The sequence below is a fragment of the Desmodus rotundus genome, chromosome 1 (assembly GCF_022682495.2).
Source record: "Desmodus rotundus isolate HL8 chromosome 1, HLdesRot8A.1, whole genome shotgun sequence".
Lineage (NCBI taxonomy): Eukaryota > Metazoa > Chordata > Mammalia > Chiroptera > Phyllostomidae > Desmodus > Desmodus rotundus.
Window position 1 is genome coordinate 66,893,706 of NC_071387.1, and position 26,587 is coordinate 66,920,292.

At 38.2% G+C, this 26,587-nt stretch overlaps 1 protein-coding gene across 2 annotated transcripts in view; it reads right to left on the reverse strand.

Moving 5' to 3' along the window:
• Positions 1–22,010, reverse strand: part of MLLT3 (MLLT3 super elongation complex subunit) — a 280,687-nt gene extending 258,677 nt beyond the window's left edge. The window contains exons 1-2 of one of the 2 annotated variants that reach the window (XM_024558267.4): positions 21,746–22,010; positions 20,194–20,374 (exon numbers count right to left, since the gene is read on the reverse strand). In XM_024558267.4, coding sequence (XP_024414035.1) covers positions 20,194–20,374; positions 21,746–21,757 — 193 coding nt within the window. In that variant the 5' untranslated portion in view covers positions 21,758–22,010. Of the gene's footprint in view, positions 1–20,193; positions 20,375–21,304; positions 21,403–21,745 lie in introns of those variants that run through there. The other variant, XM_024558268.3, reaches the window with a different exon arrangement.
• Between the last annotated feature and the right edge of the window lie 4,577 nt (positions 22,011–26,587).

Consider the following 26,587-nt stretch of genomic DNA (forward strand, 5'->3'; position numbering starts at 1 on the left):
CTAAAAAGCCACGAAAATTTACCTGGCAAATCACCTACTACCACGGTAAACAGTGTGTGACTTCTTGTTGAAAATATAACTTACTCGAAAAGAAAAATAACGCTGTAGCCACAGCATATGGTTCTTATCCCAAGCTAAATAACAATAGTAATATGAAAATTTAAAGGTCTATTAAGATAGCATTGGAAACTTTGTAATTTTCACTGTCCCTCTTCCAGAGAGTTTCTTTTGCTCCACACAAATAATTTTAATCAGATGGGAAGAGGAAAAAAGTACAAACAGAAAGAAGTGTAGTTTCAGTGTGAGTAAAATATTAAATGTCTTGAAAGCAGACAGATCCTCAATAACATAGCTTCAATAAAAACTTCCTAAATCCTTTCCTTTTTTTGTTCCTTTGAGAAAACGGTGAAGCAATTTGCATTTACAGCTTAGTTCCTGTTTCCAAAATACTCCTTTAACTTTTTCTTTTCTCTTTTTTATGGTAGGTATAAATAGCACCAAATTGTCAAATCACAGCTATTTTGTGTGCTACCTATACAAATAGGTCTGATTTCTGGCCAGTCATAAAACAATTACAGCCCGGATTCCTCTGGCCCTTTGATTTCCAGCTAGTGCACAGGGCTTCAAAGCTAGCCTCCAGGACTTTTCTTGGGGCACTGCTGAAAAACAACCTCAACAGAAACACAGAAGATAGAATGTTCCCACTCCTATAAATACACAAAGACATAACTACAGAAGTAAAACAATTCACCAGCCTTGTGGCAGGGTTTGTTCCCCCCAAGAGAATAAGATATCCAAGTATTCTGATTTGGTTTTTAGTGATGCTGGCCAACTAGAATTTCTTCCCCGCATGCATATGGCTATTTTCCCCATATTTAAGCCTCCAAAAATTAAGAATTACTTTGCTGTCAAAGAGATTTTCTGATTTACTAGAATAACTTATCCCATGGGAACTTACTGAGATAGACTAAAAGTTCAGCTTCTTGGGCACATAAATAACTGTATAGCATAGTATTTGTTCAATGCTGCAAAATTCATTCAAGCTAGAAACTCCGCATAAGGTTAAATTTGGTTAGAATATTAAATGGAGGAAATTTATGGATGGGCCACTGTATGTTTTGACTACACATTAACAGGACTTAAGTGTCTCATGGCTTATGAAAAATCACTACATTATATGTGAGGTGGCATCTACACAAATACCTAACATATATATGGCCCACGCAGGAGCTTGGGGTACCAGGCAGGGCATTTCCTATTAAGTCACAGGAAAAGCAGTGGATCTATTACAAGGAAATAAATACGAAGTCCCATTAGAGAAACTTAGTATTCAGTATCTTAGAGGAATGGCAAATGGGACATGACTATAAAATCTCCCATTGCCCAGGTTCTTATATAAAATTTTATTAAGGTTGATACATACACCCCTATACCTATATCTATATTATCTGCACCTAAAAAGAGAAAGGTTTTACTTTTTTTTTAATTCCTGCTACAAATGGCATCATGCTAAATCAATTTTTCCTTAACCTAATACTTTGGCAGCTCTATCATACTATGCCAGTTACATGGGAAAAGTATTTCACAAAGTAAGTAGTTGGCAAACATGTAATTCTGAATTAAAAGTACAGATATTATCGTCTCCCTCTGTCCATAAAAGATCATTTTAGATAGTATGGATGCATAAAAGGTAAAGACTACCTTTGAACCCAAAACCCGCCTCTTATATCTCCCCTTCTCTTTACCACTTTGTAAGAATCAAGCGCTTTTAAAACGTTAATCCAGATCTGACTTTAGCACTCGTCTATGATCTTATCCAAGGAACCACTTGTACACATTTATCCAAGACACAGAGCCACATTTTTAAAAATCTAGACAACAAATCACCTCTTAGAAGTACATAGATGAGCCCTCTCATTATAACCCTAAAACTTGCCACTCAAAGTTGGAGCCACCGGTTTGCCGCTCTGATCTCAAGTGCACAGCTTTTCTCTCTCAGGTCAGATCTGGCACCTCATATCGGCACACATTTCCTCATAACAGTGTGGTTCCGGAATCTCTCAAATTTAATTATATTTTCCCTTCGGATGTTTTTTAGCCAAGGCCAAATGCATTAACATACAACAAAAATTCTCAACGTGAGTGATAAAATGCATTAAAAGTAACCTTTAATCCATGCTATTAACTGATTTTATTCCATTTTGGGATGTTTGAAGTAACTCATCTAAGGATTAGTTAGGCTTTTTTACACTTCTTTTTATCGGGACTCTACCATTCTTGATTTAGTTTTGAGAGAAAAGGGTTTGCAAAAACTATAATAATCTCACAGCTGGAGATGGCTGGAAAGTCCGTTAGTGCTCATTGTGGCCTTAATTTGCAGGAAGCCTTTGTGCTCTTCTCCTCGTTTTACATGCTGAGCAGTTTTCACTGATAAAGTACTTATAGACCAGTTATTTTGGATTAACGAAAAGCCCAGTAAAATTTTATGTAAAATGACTGAACTTTCTCTTTAAAATACTACAATGACTGTATGAAAATCTTAATCCTGATCATGTTTCAGGAGCGAGTAGGCAAAGGCAGTCCTAAAATTTTTAAGTAGTAGTATTTTCAAACAGAAAAGGAATCCAAAATTTTAGACTATGAATTCAGACTGAATGACTGAAGCTTCAGGACAAGCACACTGATTTAATCACATAGCAGTAGGTTTTAAAATCCTGCCTTCCTCAGCCATAACAATCAAGTATTCCCCTGCCCTTTAAGCCTATAGCAATAATGCAGACACATTATATAAGAGGAAACCAAAATCGTTGGATTTTTAACATCATGACATCAGTTTCAGGAGTGGATGGCATTGTTCTAATTCTACACTTAGCCAAAACATGATTTTTAAAGTCAGTGACTTGGTGTTTCCTCTGAACTTCAAGCCCCTAAATAGGGTATTTAAATATTCAATTATCACAGATATAAATCAAACTCAATTTTCACACTTTTTCACAATGTTCACAATTCTCTAAAGGACTTTAGATACAAAAAGTAAAGTCTAACTTTAAAAAGGCTAAGTTAAAGTTTTAAAATCTGTCTAAACATAAGCAAAAGTATAGAACTATGTCACACTCTGAGACATGAAACTGTACTGTGGGAGAGTGCCAATACCACTCGTGTTCTGCCGCACTACCTCCCCATCAACCCGAAGTTCAAATCAAAAGCATAGAGATCCATATCCAACATAGCAAATATACCTGCAAAGTAGAAAAGATAGTGTCTGAAACTAATAGGGTTAAACAATTTTTTTTGTGAGGCTACCGGCAAAATCTACAGCAGCTGTCTAACTCTGCCTTTAACGATCACAGCAAAAGCACAAGGAAGTGATCCAATGCAGTGCTTAGTGCTTGGTCTTTAGTAACCAGATCGTTCTGTTTCATTTTCAGCCAAGGGAATGGAAAAGGAAAACAAAATTATCACTCAGTCAGTACGTTTACTTGACAAGCTAATTTTTACCAACCTTTAACTTTTATTCACACGCGTATCCATAGAGCTGTTTCATTTTTGTGTGCAGAAACCTTCATACGTTTTAAATACTAGCTACACAAAATAAACTTCAGATGGCTATCGTTTCTTTCAACCCACCTATAAAAACTACTAGAAAGCATTTTAGCTACTCAAGGACTAGCTAAAAGAGCTAAAAAAAGAACAGGCAAACATTTAGTCATTGCTGTAAACTGTTCGGCCACAGCTCTTTGATTGTATTAGTGAAGAAAACTGCAGAATTCATACTACTTTACATGATCTAAAAGAGCTGTAATAATTTTTAATGAAAGAAACAAATTCAGTACCTCAAGGATTGCAATTTGCCACCTAAAACTACTGACATTGTTTAAAATAAACAAAAAGCTTTCTCATCATACATCGTCCTCCAGTTAGTACCAACACTTGAGATACTTACTCCTAAAATCTTCCCTACATAGCCCAAGGAAAACAGGTATTTCAGGCATCTACCTAATCAGAACTTACAAATATTTATTTTCAGTTGAATTCCAACATTCTTCAGAAAATAATTTTCTGAACAACATAACAGGAACAAAATAAGCAAATCAATTCACCCAACTCTGGCTGATAACCACAGGTTCATACTAGAAAGAAACTGCAAAATAATTATAAACTAAGTTATGTAGGAAGAGTCACGACTGCAACATTCCACATTTCAATATTTACAGTGTACAAGTGAATACAATGTTTTATTCCAGTAACTTTGCCTAAAGAAGAATTTATTTTTTTTACAAAGGGCATTCTTAATCTAGTATTTAATTTATCATTCCAATCTGTTTATTTCCACAAAGGTTTGGTCCAAAGCAATTTTAGTGAATTTCAGGCCAAGGTACATTTATGCTACATGCCACAGGCAAGAGATACTGATTAGAAGCATATCTGATACACTTTCTGGTTCTAACAGGTCCTATATTTTATACTAACTCAAGTAGAAGATGGCTTCAGCTATTTACCATTCCAAAAACAACTGCGAGGTGTTGATTTCTAAAGGAGAAAAATTAAAACAAACAAAACACACCTATGAATTAAAATACGCCACAAATGGGCATTCCTGAATTGACATATATATGAATGGCTTACTTGTTTTAAAAAGTAAACCTCAATTACTGGGTTAATATGTGTTCCTTGTAGGGATTTACACCATAAATTCTTCAAATAAAATTAAATAAATTGGTTTGCAAGCAATTAACGATGGGACTTCAAGAATGTAAAACTATCTCTCTATATCCTCTATGGCTTGGGAATTAAACTGGTTACGTTCAACATAATACTTAGTGGGTCCTGGAGCCCACTGCCTGTAAAATCTCCCATGGAGATTCAAGACCACCCATTGAAAATAATACAACATTACTGCCTCAAGCAAGAAGCTGGTACATGGGACTGGTTATTCAAGTCTTTTAAATACTATTTTATTGAGGGATTGTGGGAGGTGGGGGAGGGGAGAAGGGGGATTCATGAGTGGTGGGGGAGTAAAACTCAGACAGAAAAAAAAAACCAGTAATATCTAAAGCAGTAGTTCCTGTAGTACCCCCAACTGCTCATCACACCCCCCCTTTTTAAACAGCTACATAAACAAAGTAATAAGTGCTCAGTTTCAGAGAGAATTACATTATACTCCATTTGAACAGGCTACAGAGTACTTTTATTTGAAAAGCTGCTTCTCCTCTGTTATAAACAATTTTACTCAGCAGCAATTTCAGACAAGAGAAGATGGGTAGGGAGATGAGAACTGGAGTTAGGAAAAACTCAGTGTCTTTCAATGCCTCAAACAGTTGATCCAATAAAGATCCTTTAGAGAAAACTTTAGGTCTATTTTTTTCTCCAAGTAAGCAAATCATACAGGAGGGCTTTTCTTTTCTAGGGTACTGCACCCTGTCTCTTTAAATTCCAGGCCTGCCCCATTTCCCACGCATTCAATGAAAGCAACACGTTTGCTGGCCTCCGGCCCACAATGTCAAGTAGTTTTCTTGCTATTGAATTTCAAGATTATTCTTTTGGATCATTTGCCCTTTAGTTTTAAGCACGCCAAAGCAAAAATAATGTCTTTCTACAATAACATAAAGAAAACTCTGAGGTCTTTACAAGTCTACAAGTAGAGAACACCTTGTCCGTCAGTTCCCCTTTCACTGCAAAATATGCTCCCACTCTCTGTGCTCTAAATAAGGGCCATTATCTTGGTCTACTTCAGCTCTGTCTGTCCTATAATAAACTTCTATGAGTATGTTTATTTAATTTAATACCAAATTGGGAATCTCCAACAACCTGCAATATTCAAACCAAGTGTCCTTATTATGCAAAACCTCAACTCTTCACTTGGTCCTGCAAATATTTTGTTAGAGTGCGTTTTAAAGCAATTCCTTTATTTTCTAAATTTGTAGTTAAGACACCTACATAAATTAATTTAATAATAAAAATAGCAAGCAAGTATCATGAGCTACAGTCACAGTGGCAACCAGTTTTATTTCCCTTGTTCTCACACACACCTTCATCCTAAAGGAAGGAGTCAGGCCGCTCTGAACCCCATTTAGAACACCCTCAAAAGGAATAGAAATACTTAAATAAACACTTATTGGGACTAAATTAAGCCCATGAAAAGTAATGTTGGCCCAAATGCTAGCAAGCAGAACTTAAAGTAGCAATTTTATTCAAGTAGCTAATAAAGAAATGCTCAGATCACAAACATCAACTTTCATTATTTATTTTCTAAGGTGGAATTAATCTGGCTAACTATAATTTATGAGTTTTATAAAAGCATCTATTAAAGACTTATTTTTATTTGATATATAGTTTTGCTATGTTTTAGCAAAGTATAGTTTTAATGACTATTTTTTCAAAAATATTAGAAAGATAAAGATGTTTCCCACAGACTGTAATATCATGAACTAAATCAGCAAGATTTTAGAGTACAAATTTTATATTATACCTGTGAAGACAACTAAAATTAAACCCCTCATTTTGCAGAAATCATTACTGATTCTAAGGAATTACTGATTACTACATCTAAGGAATATGCAAATCATCTATCTGTATTATACAAAGGGGTACACACACAAAAAAACCCAGACCTATCCTCCAGAGGGCAGGCCCCTTGCAGTACAGGCTTCCCCCACTAGGTCCTAGGAACCCATCTGCATCAGTGGCCCAGCTGGCGTTGTTGTGAGAGGCTGTGCTCAGCTTCAGTGAATTTTTTTTTTTTTTGGAAGACTCTTTCCATGCATTCGCCCCATTGCATGATGAGTGATTTACGAGCACACGTGCCCTCACTATGCTATTATGAACACACTATGAGTGTTCAGCAGTTTTGGGCCAAAAACGGCAGGACCCCCGTGCCCCACACTCCCTATTCACCTGACCTAGCCCTGACTTTTATTTTGCTGCCCCAGATGAAAAAAGTCCTCAAAGGAAAACATTTTGCTGTTGTGGAAGAGGTAGAAACCAACAGAAGCACTAAAATGCATTGAAATCGAGTTGTTCAAACTGTTGTGAGCAGTGGAAAAAAACATCTCAATACATGTATTGCATCATGTGGAGAATACTTTGAAGGTGACTAAAGTCTAAACATGTAAGAATAAGTACACAATTTTTTATAAATAAATTCTGGTTTTTGGGGTGAGATCTCCCCTTGCATACTCAAAACGTAAACCTTCTATTGCCTTACCCTGTATACAAAACATAAAATTACATTTTAATTTTTTTAAACTTCTGGTTATTTTTGTAGCATATACAGGGTGGGGCAAAAGTAGATTTACAGTTTTGAGTATATGACACTTTATTCTTGTATTATTATTCATTATTGTATTATTTTCCATATGAACAACTGTAAACCTCCATTTTCCCAATCCTGTATATGAAACAGTATTAAAATTGTTTTAATACTAAAATAGTATTTATGTTTGTGCAACTATGCATCAGTTTCCCATCCAAAAGGCACCCCTTTTCTCCCTGCACTAGACATACTATTTTTGCCTTGGTTTTGGTAGTAGTTTTGGGTACTTTTTGTTTCTCATAATTTAGTGTTTAACCCCCCAAAATATACACAAAGACATAAACTTGAAATGGGTCTTTTTTCCAATTACAGATCCCATTTATTCCTAACTTCATCATCATATACTAAACATGATGAGAGTCCTTTTATTTGTAGTCAATTTTTAAAGTCAGATTAACACTCTGAAAATTTTTATAACAAAGAATTTTATTACAAAAAGTATCTTAGATGAATCATGAACTTATAAATTGGGTTAATATGGTTCATTTTAAAACTGCAATACAACAATAATTATTAAGAACGTTAAGGACGTGATTTACATAAAGCTTAAAATCAACTTAAGAAACACTGTGCATATATTCATAACAACAGTAAAAGAAAACATTCAAAATGACAGGTAATTACAACTTTAAATAACAAAATATAAAAAAGTGCCTTGGGGAAGACATTCCTGTATATCTTCTAAATGATATTACTTTAAGAAAAAAAGGCTAAAAAGCTTATTGTAAACATGTTCACATGTACATTGAAGTGTCTAGTTTTACTTTCACATAAGATGCGTCATTCAGGAAAGCTTGAAAACATCCAACAAATTTTACTGATGACAAAAATTTTCTGATATCCCACCTCTCATAGATAACTTCTACTAACATTTAGCTATAGTATTTTCTTCCCATCTTTTCACCGATGTATTTTTATGTATCACACAGTTATCAAAATGAGGGTAAAGATGAACAATTCTTTATGAAGAAAATGGACTGAATTAAATACTAAAATCAATGATAAACCCCAAAAAGAGCCTCCATAGAAAGACACTATGTCAAGTAGCATTAACTACAAGCTATCACGTAGGCTTTATCACATAACAACATTCTCATATATGTGCTGCTCTCTTTAAAATGTCTGCATTTGTGTGTATTTTTATACAAATTAAATGCACGGCTCTAGTTAGTCGTTAGATAATTCCCTTTAACAAGTCAGAATGGTAACTAGAATTACTTTTCGTTGACCTGAAAGTTATGCGGGCTGCTGCCAGTAAAGAGTGGAAGGGTACTCGCTGTTCCAGACAACTTTAATTCTATTGATACTGAAACACAAGCAGTTATCTGAAACACGTACTTCCTGAAAGCAAATCAAGTGACAAAATTTCAAGGCCTGGACTACATCATGTGAAATATAAATAAATAAATAAATAAATAAATAAGTCGACTTTCATTAAAAACTCAGTGATCTGGTCAAGAACCATACTTAAAGAAGTAGTTTCAAACAAACACAAGGTGTCTTGAGTTCCTTGAATGCTCCCACCTACAAGTAGTTGATTTGTGTAAATGGCACCAGTATAATCAGAAAGTAACTTCTTGTAACCAAAACTTCATCACCTAGTAAGCAAAATATCCTATTATTACAGCAAGTCTTTTACCCATTTCACTGTTCACTCTTCTTCATTTTAAAAAGTTAAAATTCCAATATCCAGAAGTTCATATCAACATTTTATGCTTTCAAAAAGTCATTCTCAAGCCCTGGCTGGTGTGGCTCAGTGGACTCAGTGCAGGCCTACAAACCCAAGGGTCGCCAGTTTGATTCCTGGTCAGGGCACACGCCTGGGTTGTGGACGGGGTCCCCATTTGGGGTCATGTGAGAAGCACACACATTGATGTTTCTCTCCCTCTCCTTCCCTTTCTCTAAAAAATAAATAAATAAAATATATTTTTTTTTACTTGGGACCAGGCGGCTTTGGCGAGAGTCAGGACCCTGAGGCTTTGGGTCACTCCCTTCTCCCCACGTGGCTTAGGCAGGAGAGACTTTTCCTGGAAGAAAAGGGGAGAGAGGACTCTTGCTGGTGGGCCATGAGAAGGTGCCACATGGTTCTGGATTAACTGGAGATCGTGGCAGCGACACAGCTGATGGTGCCGGGAGCCTGAATCACAGACTTGTACTTCTTTTCCTGAGATACGGTACCCCGGACTGGGCACAGGGAGAAGGAAGGACTGACTGTGTGTGTCTGTGGGTATTCTAAAGGACTTTAGTATTTTAATGAAGACATTAAGTCATTACTCTAAGTCTATGTAACTTTTAAATGAATAATTCCTTTCCTTTTCACCAAAATATATATATATATATATATATATTTAAATCATTCTCCAAACTACACTTACAAAAAGTGAGAAATTAAACAGCAGCATACACCTATTGTCTAGTATGACAACTAACCAATATACAGATGATAGTCAATAAATGCTAGTTATTTCATCATTAGATTTCAATACTAGATCAATGACACGTTCAGAATTTATCATTTTTTAAAAACTAAGGAAAAATATTTCAGAGCTGGGAAAGGTCACAATTTTTTCAGACCAAACACATCCCTCCTACCTCCCAGGCCTGGGCCGTTATGGCTGCATTGCTAAATACTGTTCCTAACAGTTACTGGAATACCTCTGACTCCTATTTTTAAAGCTAAAAGGCTAGTTGTATTTCATAAAGTAAGTAGTAAAAAAATGATAGACCTAGCCAATTCTCTCAAATTTGTGTCTGGCTTTTGAAAAAGTAGGTGAAGGAAGAATACATGGAAGAAGAAAAATTCATTTTGCCTGTAACATAAGCTAAAACATATTCTAGAAATTGTGATTCTCAGCCAACACAATGTTTCCTGCTAAATTCAAGTGGTGGTTCTGTTTACACAAAGTCAATTATTAGAGGTACAGAAAAAAATGAGTTTTAGAACAGTGAGTAATGATTTACCATTTAGGAGAGTAGGAACTACTGTCTAGATTCTAACACTCCTTCTGACTTGCAATATCTACCTCTATGTTACATTGTTGCAAAAAGCTTCCAGTGTCTAGACGACAATGATCAAAGGTATACTACCCACAGTGGTAATTAATATAGGTCCCATCTCATTTGATGTGTATCCCTACTGAAATACAGGGAAAACAACAGGTATGTACACAAGGAGAGGTGAGTGCTGGACTGACTGAAGCATGTAACAGGTGCTCATGCTGGATGTCCTATATGATGAGGAAGGTAGCTTCCCACTGCTGCTCACTACTTTTGTGGACAGGTGAGGAAGAAAAGTCATACAATAAGCATCTCTAATAAGACAAATGTTATTCAACATTTTGAATAACCCATCTCACTAAAAGCAACCAAATCCCAAGAGCCTAAATGCTCTAATTTTCACTGAGTTACTACAAAACAGCTGCTTATACTACAGGAACAAGGAAAGAAATCAAACAAAGGAAACAATTTTGTAAAACAGAAAAACACTTCTTCAATACGAATAAAGCTTTCATTATTCAGCAACACATATAATGTAGTATTTTGGGTAAAAGGTGTGGATGACATGAAATCTACAATAAACCTTGTTTTTAAGCATTCAAAATGTTTTAAATATTTATTAAAATAAATAGGTTCCTGGAATAATATAACACTAACCTCTCACAACACCACCCTGGGAGAGGGGAGGAAGAAAGAGGGCATAGAAACTTTCTGCAAAAATTAAAGGTATCATGCAAACTTAAATATATCTAGAAATATTAAGAAGCAAGTATATCTCCCTACTATCTAGGTCACAATAATTGTTAATATATTAGGAAATTGTTAATGTATTTTTGCTTCTTAAAATCAATACATACACACAGTATTTGGCCTGGTATTGATGGAAAAATAACAATTTCTGCTGGAAAGGAACAAAAAAATCTACATTTGGTAACATTAAATATTTTAAATTTACTTGGCTCTGAGAATATCAATCTTACATGAGTAATAATTCTAATTGAATTCAACTAATCATCTTTATAATCACTTATGAACATTATTTTAAATAAAGGACCTCAGAATTAAGTTCAAAATAAGCCCTAATTTTCTTTAATAAAAAACGATGGTATGTTGATTCTATCCAAAAAGTTAATTGTTAACTATAACATACCTAACTAAATCACTCCCAAATGCTAGCCTTATCTTTTTAAAAATTCAATGATAATAGCTTTCTTCAGGCCTCAACCACTGCAAACTTATCACAGTAAAATTAAAAGAATTAGGTCACCCAACACTATTTCCTAAAATACAGTTCTGCATCCATCATGGAATTGTAGTCCTACAGGGGGCAGGTGGGACAGGGCAGCTGTAGGGGTAGAAATACCAGGGGGATACCGACCATTTAGTAACAATTTTTCCTAATGATTTAACCTTGAAAGAAAATCTCAAATAAATCCATAAAATAAATTTGATTTTGCCTGAAAGTAGTTATAGAACTTCCTTTTAAACAGTATCTACCATGGTTACCACCACTTAATTAAATCCTAGATCATGTCTACAAAAGCAGTTATTGCTGAACATTTGTCTGCTAATACAAGTGAATAATTACTCAATGTTTTAAAAGTAAACATTTACTGCCATTTATTACTAGTTATCTTTGCACTGGCACACTTGTGACTCATTGTGTCTACATGCAAGATCACTTCACATTTCTAGGCTGCTGACTGAAAGTAAAATGAGAGGGTAAACAAAGATGAAGAATCTCAAGTGTCCTTTCCAGCTCTAAAAGACACAAGCACATTGAAGGCAGGGACCTCCTCTTTTATTTGCATCTCCCCCAATCTTTTCACTGTATCCTGCACATATAAAGTCTGTTGGTTAATCACATTACCATGACCACAAATTATATTCTTAAACAAAACCCAAAACCAAACAGGAAGGCAAAACAAAATAGATAATTTTGACACAATTTAAAAATTGAGTATGACAAAAAGATACCATACATTAGGCTACGAGAGAAAGAAAAAAAATAGGACAAGATCTTTTCAACTCAAATAACAAAGGGTTAACATCCTACAGTTAAGAAAAAAACCCCTCAACAGTTTTTTTTAAAGAAAAAGATATAAAGAGAAATCAATAAAGAGGACATCCAAATTGTCAGTAAACACATAAAAAATGCTTAACCCACTAGAAACCCAAGAAATGTAAATGAAAAAAAAAAGATACCATATTTCAACTAAATATCAAAAATAAGGAATCTTAAAACATCCAACATTGACAAAGATGAGAAAATTGTACTCATTCTCCAACAGGGTATAAACTATCACAACTACTTTGTAGAGCAATTTAACAATGTCTAGTACAAATGAAAACATAGTCTCAACTCAAATTCTAGGCCTATATCCAAAATCTCATTCATTTGTACAAGGTAATGTGTACAAAGATGTTCACTGCACAGAATGGAATATGAGCTACATATTCCTTACTAGAAGAACAGAAAAATAAGCATAAAACATATTCCTACAATGAAATATTAATCAAAAGAAATTAAAAGGAATGAATTGGCTCTCCGTAGACGACATACGGAAAGGTTCAAAAACACTGAGTCCAGGGGGAAGCATGATGCAAAATTATTCACTCACGAAAATGTTCTGGAACTAAACAGTGGCAATTGGTGCACAACCTTGTGAATATACTAAAACCCACTGAATTTTACACTTTAAAGGAGAGAATGTTATGGTATGTGAATTATATATCTCAATTTAAAAAATGGTTCACCCAGTATTGATACTCTTTGTGCATATTTTAAGACATAATACCCTATTACTTGTAGTAGGATAAATGTGCAAATGTACATCAATAGACGGAAGTAGAGCTGAAGAGTTGGAAGAAAAGGTTGAGAAGCATTTAAAAAATTTAGCTGAATCTGTAACACTTAATTCCGTAAAATCAAAACAAGGAAGCAAATGTGATAAAATGTAAACACTTTCATTTTTCGTAGTGGGGATTTAAACGTTTGTTATATCATTCTTTCCTTTGTATTTGCCTGTACTTTTTTTTTTTTTTTTGAAATACAAAAAGGGCAAAAAACAGGCCTATCACAAATGACAAGTGGTAAATATGTAGTACATATATAAAGATACGTGTCATTACTAATTAAATAAATGCAAATAAAAATAAGGGTATCATTTCATCCAGCAGATTGGAAAAGATTTTGTTTTAAAGCTATTAATTCCCAGTACTGGCAACCATGTGGGGAAATGAGCAGTCTCCCAACCCCTAGGAAAGTATAAACTGATACAGTTATTTTGGAGGAATCTATATACCTTGATTCACATACGTCCCTTCTGGAAATTTAACATAAGAAATTATTGAAAAGCCATAAAAATGAACGTCAAGAATTTTCAAATAGCACTGTTCACATTAAATTCAAATTGAGAACAATCTAAGTGTCCAAATAATGTTTAACAAATCTAAACTCAATGCAATACCATAAAACTCAGCTTTAAAAAGATGACATTCCACTATATATCTGAGAGTAGGAATGTTCATCTGTGCTTTATCCCCGCTCCTAGAAATGTTCTAGGAGTATCAGAGGGGCTCCACAAAACAAAAACAAAAACACATATTAAATGAAGTAATGTTAATTCATGATTAATAAGTATGTGTGTATGTGTGTGTGTATATATATATATAGAGAGAGAGAGATCTACGAAAATATTAATTATTGTTGTATATGAAGAATTTGGGGTAACTCCTTTCTATTTCTATGGTTTGATTTTTCTACAATGACTGCATATCTATAAATTAGAAAATGCAGTTTTCATTTGCATGTAAAAATATAATATATGGGTTCTTCATAAAAGATGCTCTATGCAAATGTGCAATGTAATTTCTCAATTTCTATGATATTTATAACAAAAGGTTTTTTTTTTAAATGCTTACAAACTACCTGTAATATCATCAATGGGCAATAATCTATCCAAGGACTCTTTTCACATAAATTATAGTTCCCAAAATGAATACAGCACTACAAACAAGAATAAGGAGAACCACAAAATATGAGAATGAAAGATTAAAGCATTAAAATACATGTTATTAGAAGATAAACTAAAGAAATTCTGGCCGCATATGAAACAAAATGTTTTAAAAGAATATTAATTTGTATAACTGAAACAAGAGAATTCCTCTTTCTACATGGTAGCTTCTTCTCTCAGGAATAAAAATCAAACTCGAACAGAAAGTATAAAAACAAAAGGACCAAAATATAGAAATCTATATTATTTCCATTAGGCCAGTGTAAAACATTATGTTTCAGAGATCAAATACCTTCTACAATCTGGTCAAATAGATTAAAGTCCAGTAAAGTTCAGTAATATATTGAGTCCTTGCTTAATTTTATAATTGGTATAATTGAATTTAACATCTTCCTCCCTCTCCAAATATCTAAGCTTTCCAGAGTTCTCTTTTGAAGACTTAAGTCACCAAGAGATTTAAAAAAAAAAAAAAAAAAAAGGCTACATCTTAGAACTGTAAAAGCTTTGTTAAGTAGTAGGAGTCATCTGTAATAAATAACCAGAAAAAGCTGAAGGGCTAAGGTTGGTCTATGGAAGAGCACTGGAAGGAAACTTCAAAGAACCGAGAGAAGGAAAAAGGGATCTTTAAGGTAAAATTATGAAACCAATTGATACCCCTACCCTGTCTACCTCATAGAGGTAATTCAACAGGGGGTCACCTAAAACAATAGATGTGAAAGGCTTCTACAGAACACAGATAACACAGCGTAAAATGGACAATGATGTTAAATATAAAGTACATCTAGTAAAACCCAAGTTTGGGATTTTCTTTTCTGAAAAAATGGTTAAATAAGTTTTACACTGGAATTTAACTATGGAAATGCCTTGGAAGATTTATCTTTTCTCTTTCTATTAAATGAGCGTTTTATCAGCAACAATAATAATGATTTTTAAAGAGCAGCTTCCACATATTAATAGGGCAGTTTATCTGTGCCAGGTTGAATGCTGAATATTTTATAGGAGAGATTCTTCTTGTGTGTAGTCTGGGGACCTCAGGATCCCCAAGACCTTTTCCAGGTATTAGCGAAATTAAAACTATTTTCATAAAAACTCTAAGACGTTATATGCCTTTTCATCACTCTCATTCCCTCTTTAGTGTACAGCAGAGTTTTCCAGAAGCTAAAATGAATAATGTGATAACACAACAGACTGAACACAGAAGCACCTAAGAGGATCCAGTTGTCTTCTATTAAACAAAACATTAAAGAGACTTGCACACAAAAAAGTAAAACAATACCACTCTTTTCATGCTACTTTTTGTTTTAGAATTTGTTTAAAATGTCTCAGGTTTAATATCTAATACAAAAATATTAATAAATAAAACTTGCGCAGAAAAGGCTCCTTGGCATTCTCAACTTTTAAGTGTAAAGGAGTCTGAAGACCGATACATTTGAGAACGGCAGATGCATATTTAATCCTCAACGTGTGAGGAACTTGTTCTATTCTATCATCATCCCTTAACACAAATCAGAACACAAATGAGAAAAAGACAGAGACATGACTCGCTCAAGATTACACAAGGTGTCTCTTAAATCATCACTTGAATGCAAGTCTGTAATTCCTAACCTTAAACTCCTCTTTACCACTGAACAACAATATTTACCTGAGATAGTTCAAGATCACTTTTCCATAGCTACATGTTAATCCCTTTTTAAAAGGCAATGCTCTTATCCTGGGTCTTTACTCTTTGCCTTTCAGTCTTAAAAAGTAATGAGTACTCATTGGAGTGCTTTAAATATACAGAATTAACTTTAAAAAAAATCAAGCACTACAAAAAAAAAAAAAAAAAAACCCCATCACCACCAGCCCCATAAGCCCACTCTAAGAAAATTATTGGTAAGAGTTTGTCCCCATTCATCCAGGATTTTTTAATATAGATACACATATATACTTTTTATCTGTTTGAGCACATTTTTAAATGGATCACACTAATTTAGCAACTTGCCTTATTTCACATCATATATCTTGAAGATCTTCTTGCATCTACAAATAGATTTACCCTCTTTTTTTAGATTACTCCGACCCAACTGAGGTCCCATATATGGCTTGCTATTAAAAAACAATCACAAGAAATACGGTGTGTCTTTGTGTAGTTGCAAAGCCATTTGTCGAAAAAAAATTCCTAGAAGTAAAATTCTGGGTCAAAGGGTATGAACATTTAAAATCTTACTAGATTTTGCTAAATGCCCTCCAAGCGTCTGGGCCCAATTTACATTCTCACTAACAGTGTATGAGATTTCCTCCAGCAACTTAGTTTTTAGCTGCCTTAGAAAATTATACTGTATGTCGCTTCAAAATGCCAAGCAATAAAACTGTTCTCACTGGTCATCTTAATTCCATTCAGAACTCTACACAATCTTATAACACTCACTAAATGTATCAGTATAGTCTTCCATCTCCATTTTTTCCTTACACCTTTGAAATACCTCAGAAGAAAAATATACCAGGTGCACACAATATCTGCAACTAGTAAACCCTCAAAGTTTAGATACTCTGATAAAAAGTTATTCAAATTATTTCAGAAGACTAACACAAATCAGAACTACACATTAAAGCTGGGCTCAAACACTTAAATCAAAGGAAAGTTATAAATGTGGATTTATTATGCTTTATCTGCCCACTCAAAGGACTAAGGCTACAAATAAAAAGCTATCAAATCATAGCAGTGGCCAAATTAGCTTACATAAAATAATAAGCAACAGATTTCATATCATAAATGTCAGTGGAACAGATTGTAATAGTAAGGATGGCTGTAATTGAAAAGAAAGTTCATTCAAACTCACATCATACCAAAAATGAAAACATTAATATTTTAAATGAAATGTTTTCAATGTGACTATTCATTTCAGTCATTTCAGACTATTATAAATCTTTTGTTCTAGTAAATAAGATACGGTCTTTTTTTGCAAGTAGATAGTTTTAAAATGCACTACACTCTGACCTGCCTATTCTGTAACAGCTAATGGATATTCCAGGCTTCATCATTTCATCAAAATCTCTTTTTTTTAGGACTTTGTGTTAGTAGTTTTAAATTGAAAGTTTCCAATACGTCTTTGGAACAGAGTAAAATCTCATTAATTCAAGTCCAATTAGCTCAATCCTGAAATGCTGTATGTAATTCTCATTAGGCAACAAGTTGATAATACTATAATTTCTTCCTCTACAAATTCTCATAATATTACTGTGAAATAAAGGAAATCAACCTGAAAATTAATTCACTTTTTCAAACCAAAGACTTACAAAACTAAGGATTCATCCATCTTTGTGGCTGAGGAGTTCATCTTCAATTCTAAGGTCCATTTCTGTTTATCTGCTACCATATATAGTAAAAGTGATTTAACTTGTTATTAGTAGCCACTTAGAGTTTAGAGTATGTGCATTCCTTTTAAAAATTTACCCAGATTTTTTACAAAACCATTTTTGCAGTTTCTCCCATTTCCAATCCTAACATTTATAGATCTATAATATTACAAATATAGCACCTTAAAAAGTATAGAAGGAGACTTAGAAATGCCTGGCATTCTTATTCTGTGCCTACTCATAGTTTGAAAGACATTATAGGCCAAAAAATAAGTACCAGGATTAAGTGGCATGTTTGGTGTTAAGTGAATTTACAACTATTCCCAATAACAGAGAAACCTTCTCTTGCAATCTGAATCATGTGTAATTACAGTATGACAAGGTCTCTCCTGGGCTATGTAAGCTGGCATTTTTCCCAGGACTTGTCACTTCATGGGAAGCACACATACAAATAAAAATCCAAAAATAAACATTTTAAAACAATGGCTTATAGACTGCATAAAGAAACTCCACAGCTGAGAATAAAAATTGAAGAGCTCAACGGACAAGCTGACATCCCACTGGAGACAGCTGGGAAGACATAGTGTTATTGAGTGGCTTACCACACCCAGCAACAACGCCCAGGTGTGGGCTATGTGGGCAGCACCCTCACGTTCCCCCCGGCTGGACAGAAAATCATCAGGTATAGGAAATAAAGGGGAACATCACCACACACACCCACTGAAGCAGAGAATAGTGGTGAAATATGGGGAGGTTGATTATACAATGCCAATTTGATTATTAAGGCACCTAAACAAAGTTATCTTAAGAGCTACATCTTCTGCCAACTAACTTCGTTTCCCTAATTCAATAAATATGGCCTTTTTAAAGTGTATTTCACCTCAAAGTAAATAGTAGCCAAGTAGTCATAATACTGTGTACCAAGGATCTTAGAGGGTGGTTTCTTTTGTTTGAACTCCTCTGCAGTAGCTCTATGGGCACATGGAAAGGGAGAGCGAGATTCCAAGAAGCCTCCTACCCAACCTCATATAGTGACAGAAACTTGACAATACTCAGCCTTATCACAATTTTGAGGAAATATGAATATAATATCCCTGGCTATATTTTTATAGAAAATGCCAGCAAAATCTAAATGTTATTTCCTATAGGCCATGCATATTCCTACCCCTCTTTTAGAAGCTGGATTCATTTATTAACCATCTAGCAAAGCCCATCAAATTCAACTGTCCAAGTCGTCAAGACAAGGCATAAAACAAACCACTAAAGGCAAAACATACAATCCTACATTCCATTATGTGAACTCTGGAAACAAAAATAAGCATTAACACAAGTCTCTGCCACCTCTAAGGCACACGGCATTTCTCTTTATCCCGCCCCTGAATGTTCAATAATTTCCCGGTAGCTCTAAGCATAACGGATGTATTATGATGTTACCCTAAGAAACTGCAGGAGTTCTAGATGCCAATAAAGATTACTGATCAAATGGAAGATAACTACTAACCATTGTGTCGACTTAGATAAATAAACCTGCTCGCAAACAAAGCACCTTATTGTATTTATATTGTTACCTCCACTAATCCAACTAAAACAAGCAGACAGTAGCTTTCCAGAGGCTGTAGGGAATAGAAATCAGGATTTCTCAAACACTCTCTCAATTTCTTTTAAAATAACACCCGGTTTCTTTTCTTCAAAACCGCCCTATCCTTTATGGAAAATGTTTGGGACCAAAGGCTCAGCAGGACTATGCAAAGTAGACACTGAGGCTAACAACCAAAGTAGGGAAGGACTGAAGCACAGGGCAAGACAACATTGGCCCTCTGAAACTTAGACTCGAGCTTTGCAGGGACCCTCTTCTCTGTAGATCACATCGAACAGACATTTCGGAAGGTTGCTGAAAATCGAATGAGTAATCACGTGCCATCGGGGGCTAGGGACGAGTAAGTCTCCTAACTAAACATAAAATCCTGACCGTGTAGGCTGGGGGTGGCTAACCTACAAAAGGGAAAGTCTGTGACAACTGGTGCTCAATGTTTCACGTACAGAGAGGAAGGCAGAGAATACCCCCCAAAAGAGCCGACTTCTCCAGACGGAACAGTAACTACATCCCATGCATTCTCTGACAATAACACAGGTAAGTCTCAGTTTCTCTAGAGAAAAAAAAAAAAAAGGGCTCAGCTGTTTATTCCCTCCAGTCCCACTCCCCACACCTCCAAACCCAACAACTAATTGCACCTTCCCCACAGAACCCGCGGCTAACCCCAGAAGACCGGTGAGGGCTGGCTTGGGATGAATAAACACTCGACACCTGATGGTTCTTTCTCGGCGGTGACTTTCACGAAGCCGAAGTGCGAGCGCAGGCAGGGGCTGGGACCTGGACGGCGCGGCGCCGCGCACCCGGGTCCCCGGACTCAGCCGGCGAGCGCGACGCGGGGGGGCGGGGAGAGGGACAGGGGACCGCCGGACCAAGCGATTGTTTCCTTCGCCACTCAAGACATTTTTTATCAAGCTCCTTTTGTATTCAAACCCTACCTCTTTTTGGCCTAGGAAAGCTTTCGTGCAAGTGGAAGACGACTTTCTCCACAAAGTGCTGTATGTTACTGTGTTCCGGACCGCGCACGAACACCATCCAGTCGTGGGTGAAGCCCTCCACAGTGGGTTTTTTCCTCACCTGGGCGCGGTGCCCCAGCTCCAGCTTCACCTGCACGGCACACTGCGGACAGCAGGGGAGACAGCCTTGAACAACAGGAAGGCGACCGTTCGACATTGCACATTGCGCCTGACATTTTTTTTCCTCCTTCTCGAAACGCACATAAAAGGAAACGGCGGTGCCCTCCGCATCCACGTTTCACGCGCGTGGGCGCGCACAGCCCACACCCCCAAATACCCCACGGGCCGGCGTGGCCCCGGCGCCCCGGGCCCAGCCTCCACACTCGTCTGGATTGTGACGGAATGTTACCCCCAATTAGGAAGGGGGTCCGAGGGTCGGGGAAAGAGGGAGAGCACACTCAGCCACTACGAGCACGACAACAAATGCATCGCAAACAAATTAGAAGACAATTAGGAGACGATGCCAGGGCAGTTTCCCAGCGTGGGAAGGGAGGTCGCTGGACTCCGAGGGGGGTTCGGGTGAGCCCCCTCCCCGAAAGTGCCGCGGCGACAGGCACACGCCGAGGAAGTCTTTGTGTACGTGTGTGTGCGTGCGTGTGGAGCGCTGTGCCAGGCTGAATGGAAACTACAGGCAGCCTCTGCTGATGGGCACAAACTCCCGTGCTCTTACCACGGGGTTCGTGCACAACAAAAATGAAACGTCGTCACACACACATACACACACGCCCGCAGGAAAAAACACCGAGGCATCCATAACTTAAGGCACCCCGCACCCACCCCCCGGCGAAAAGCCCCACGCGATCGGCGAGGCCAGCCTAACGGAGCCACCGCAACACACTTCCAAGAGCCAAAGTGGCCCCAAAGTACCCTCCCACCCACCCCCAAAAAATGAAATTCAGAAAGGCAGGGAAGCAGGCGGACAGCCACCAAGCCTCGACTGCGCGCAGCCCCGCGCGGGGGCAAAGTTGCGTGCGGCCCCGCCGCTGTCAGCCCGCTCACTCCGGCTCACACACGCGCACCGAGGAGAACGCACCATCGTAGCGGCCGCCGAGGCTGCTCACCGCGTCCCCGGACTGTGCCCGCGGCTCCCGGCGGCGGCTGCGGCTGAAATATGGCTGAGTTATTATTCGCCTCCTTCCACCGTGTGAGTGTGTGTGTGAGTGCGCGCGTGTGAGCGAGAGTGCGCTTCTTGCGATTGCAAAGAGAGGCGAGAAGGGAGGGAGGCGCGGGGGGTGGAGGGGCGAGTGTGTGTGAGTGTGTGAGTGTGTGTGTGCGTGCGCCTGGGGGGCTGTGGAGGGAGGGGAACGGAGGCTGAGGGAGAGGCAGCAGCTCCCTGCAAACCGTACCAACCTTTTTCTAATTGAAACCGCGGAGCGCTGGCGCTGTCTGGGCTGCGGTGGCGGCACAGGGCGAGGGAGGAAAGGCGGGGTGGGGGGGGCGGTCTTTTATTATTAATATGTTTGCGTGTACTTACCGAGCTAGCCATGCCTGGGGGCCCGGAGGTTTGCTGGGGTGTTGTGAGGTACCCCCCTCCCCGCCCCCCTCAGCTGTAATTCATGAAGAGGCTGCTATGAATGAGAGCGCGCCCAGGAGCGGAGGGTAGATGGCGGACATTCTCTGCCTTTTTCCCCCGCGTTCGCTTGCTCGCTCGCTGGTTATTAAACTCAGCCCCAAAAGCAAAAGCAGCAGCAGCAGCAGCAGCTCTAGGGCCAGAGGATGAGATTCCGGAGCATGCGCTGTGGCGCCTGACACCGGGGCTCCGAGCCTCACGGGGCGGAGGGAGGGCGCGCGGGCGGGGCGGAGCGCGCGGGGAGGCCGAGCGAGCGAGCCAGGGGGAGCTCGAAAGAGCCAATCACCAGCCACCTCCCGAAACCCCCGCGGCCGGCTCTGCCACACTGGAACGCCTCGCTTAAAGTAACAGGTTCCTGCTGGGGGTGGGGTGGGTGGGGTGGGGAGGGTGGTGAGAAGGGCGGGGCGGGGAGGGGGCGTTGGAGTGGGTAGAGCGGCCAGCTGGGGAGCCATCCCAGCCCCCTGTGTAAACTCCCTACGCCCTACAATAAAAAACGGATTAAAACTGCTGGAATGTAGCCACTGCCTAGAGCCCCCAGCAGCCGGAGCAGGGGTGTTAAATCAAGTCTTCGGCGTTAGTAAGCACGCTCGGGAGAGGGAGGGGGCTTTCTTTTACTTTCCACCACGTCTTTCTGTGGTTTTGTGCTGACAAGGCAAGAACTCACACCCAAACAAACTTATTTAAAGACTGAGCAAGAGAAATACCAGCCTACAAATAAGCATCAAAAAGCAATCGCTTAAGACTGTTATAGCCGGCAATAATCCCCTGGCCGCCTTCCCCATCCACTCACAGGCATTCGCCCCCGTACTCCCCGCCCTTCGGCCACTGCCACCAAAAATGTAAAAATGAAATGAACAAGAGAAAAACAAGAGCGCTATTTTCTCTCAAGGGAACGCCTCCCGCGTTGGTAGTCCACGGCTGGGAGACAGCACAAAGCAGTGCCCAGGTGAAGGCGAAATACCTGGGAGTGCCGGGTGCAGACCCTCGGGGACCGGCCTTGGAGTTGTTTTCTTCGGGATGTTCCCCCTCCTGACAGCCTGCTGGGCTGCATCAGAACGTAGAGGATTGACCTCTGAGGACACGAGGGGCAACGGGGAGTCTTAATATATCAGATAAAGTTAATACTGACTGTAATGTGCATAAATTGGATTATAATCTTTAGGCGTATTGGTGACAGCCAACGTAATCCCATCTCTGGCTATTAATCCGGTTAGGTTCCCCGAGTGACAACCAGTCGCGGGAGTGTTCCCAGAGTCGCGCGCCTGCAACGTTCCCACTCGGGTTGTTCGGTCTTGGTGGCCGGGGATGGAACAGCGCAGCCATGCGTGGGGCGGGGTGGGGAATACAGACTAGCTTCCTTTAACAGCGCAGACGACCTTTACAAAGGAAACGGATAAGATCTAGACGATTGATTTGAAAGTGAAAGATGGGTGTAACTTTGGTTCGTTAGTTAAATGAAGATCCTTGCATCTTCCTAGCCCTCATTCCTTTTTTGCCTTCTGTACCTTCTTTCTTTTCTCCCCCTTTTCTCGCGCTTCCCAATTCCTTTCTGAATCTTTCCTTTGGCTTCATCCTCTTCTCCCAGCCCACCCTCTTTACTTGCTTCTCTTCCTCTTTCTGGCTCAACTTTCTTACTTTATTTTCATTTTTCTTTCTTAAAACCTCCAAAACAAGTTGACTCAGCCCTTGGATAAAGAAAGTGTTGTAAGGAGCTAAGGAGGTTACCTGGGGCATTTGGGGTCTTCTTTGAAAATTTTCAGTTCTCCCAGCTGCTCACAAAAAAAATAACACGAATCAGATACGACCACTTCGGGCCAGCTTTAATTTCCAATCCAAGCCTCAAACTCCAACAGTTTGAACTTCTAAAACTGATACTCTGCTCTCCCCTCCATTTGCAACCAAGAAAACTTTTCCGACTTGAGGACCGCAATTTCTCCCATCTCTCTATTGAATTTAGCACAAAGTGGAGAGAACTATAAAGGGAGAAACATTTTAATTCAAGTCCAAGGGCTTAGATTTCTTAACTGACCTACATGTACAAAGATGCATATAATCTTGTAGGTGTACCTGTAGGTGTGTCTCTGCACATAAGCACTAAACATATATATAGGCAGACAAGCTGTGTGTTAGGATCTACATGAAGGGTGGACCTGCTTGCTATGCATTATTAAATTCTTGATAAAATAATCAAATTGAAGAGAAGTCCTGTGCAATAACAAGATTGGAAACTGATGGTTATCTGGATGTGCCATTAGTAAAACCATTTCCTACAAGGCGGCAAACACTAGGCAGCCAGTGTAGCTCACCACACAGGTAAAAAACCACCATCCTATTCATCGTTTAAGTTGACTTCAGGGTTTGGCTAGCTTCTTCCAATGCCAAACGGGCTCTCTTGGAACTTTACCTTGTAACTTGTACTCTCACTAAGGAGCTGATGTCTCTTTTTTGAATTATGTGTTTGCTGAATCCAGATTTATTCCAGGTGTCACCAATATGTCATAGAGTCAGAGAGAGTCGTTTCCCTTTACCCATACTTTCTAAAAGAATACGTTAAAAAACGAATGTAGGTGTAATGCTCAATATCCCGACCCTCTGGAAATATGGATTCTGTCAGTAGATGGCGCACAGAGCCCTTTTACCAACGTCCTTACTTGACCTCTTTAGAACAAAAAACACCAGGAGGGGGAGAAAAGAAAAAAAAAAATCACAATCCTAAATACTCTATATTCAACTTTTGGGTAAGGAAATTTATGCCAGTCTCTTGATTTATTATTTATAACATTCTAACAAGCCAGCTATTGATTAAAAGCAATCAAACAGGAATAACAGCAGGTTAATTTTGTGTCCAGCATATCTAAAGATGTTTGCACTTTGAGGTACAAATGTGAAACAACCTTTTGATACTTGACGATGTGATTGTAAATAATATTTTCAAATAAATTTTAAGATAAACATATTCCATATTAAATAGCAAAAAATGGAAGTAATGAGGGATAAAACCATCTATTTATCCAAAAAAGACAATTATCTTACCAAAATGTGTACTATAGGACTTAGCGCAGATGAAGCACCATAGGGTTAGCTTTGAGGAGCAGAAAAGAAAAGCAATTTACATAGTCACGTCAAATCAAATGCTTGGTGGAGAATAAAAGAGGACAATGTGCTAGACACATCATAACTCCTGACCATTACCACCGCCATCGCCATCACCACTGTCCTAGCACCATCGTTTCGGCTGCAGCCCTTTTATTTTCAATTGTCCTGTTTAGTTTGGAAGTTGAGGCCAGTTTGGATGTTTCTAGCACGAAATAACTCATTTACAGAGTAATTATAGTATGAAGAAGCAACTGTTTTTTCTTATTAGAATTTTATCTATTGTGGTAAGTTATGGATGTTGAACTCAAATAATCAAATCAGTAAAAAATAACTATTGCTCATGCTTTGCAGTATAGATTTGGAGAGAAAAGGAAGAGGATGCATGGGGAAAAAACAATAATGGGACAGACATTAACCAGATATTTTGCAAATATTAGATTCAGAATAATTAATGGTATGCTTTTTCTGTGTACTTCACCCGTGTGTTCACCTCCCAAAACTGTATTTTGTCCATTCCGTGTGCCAGGCACGGAATGGACAAAAGTTTCACCAAAACTTTTTTCTTTTAAAAATTTTTTTAAAAGATTTTATTTATTTACATTTAGAGAGAGGGGAAAGGAAGGAGGAAGAGGGGGAGAAACATCATCATGAGTGAGAGTCTCTCCAAACCCACAGCCCAGGCATATGCTCTGACCGGGAACTGAACTGGCGACATTTCACTTTGCAGGACAATGGCCAACCAGCTGAGCCACACAGGTCGGGGCTCTTTGCAGTTTTATAATACCAAACTTTGGGATTAAGATGTGTGTCACACATAAGCAAGCAGCACACAAATTTGACATAAACACCCCAAGAACAAGAAAAATAGTGGCTGGAGATTAGAAGCCAGGAATCATTGCCCTCAATTCCACTTTTTAACACTTAAAATAAGGTTGGAGGGGAGTGACCTCTTTTTGCAACAGCAGCCAAGTCCTAATTATTTTCCTTGATCTTGAAATGTTTTCTCTGTTCACCTTATTATAGCTCTTTTAAGAAAAAAAAAAAACGCGTAGTGAAAGAAAGTTTACTAAGCCTTTTCAAGATCATGAGCATATTTTCTCAGTTGAGACATCTCTCTGTTTCCTATGAAAATTTTTGGTTCAAAATGTTACATTTTTAACATTATGTTTAATTCATGATTCTAGGGTAGTGTATTAGGAATCCCAAAATAGTACGAATCATTTGAAGAAACAATTGCTCTGATGCCCACTTCAGGACCTAGACCAGGACTATTTCCAGAGATAAGAAATACACAAAGCTATTTTAAACACCAGGGCCTCTTCATGTTTAATCATTCCCTGAGAATAATTGAAGCAATGCACTTACACGTTCAGAAGACAAGAGTGCCTCCACTGTAATAATTTCATAATTTAGTAGGTTGTATCTCTAATTTAATAAATAGCACCTATAGGCCCAAAACTTAATCAAGGATATTACGTAAGACCAACAATGTGAAACATAGTAAGTATTGGAGATCAGTTGATACAGTGTGATTGAAAAGATCTTCCCAATACATATAAGAACCCCAGTGGAATAATTATTTGTAGGTAAAATGCATATTAAATTGAAACTGCTTTCTGTAAAACTATCTAAAAAGTCGACCACTTTATT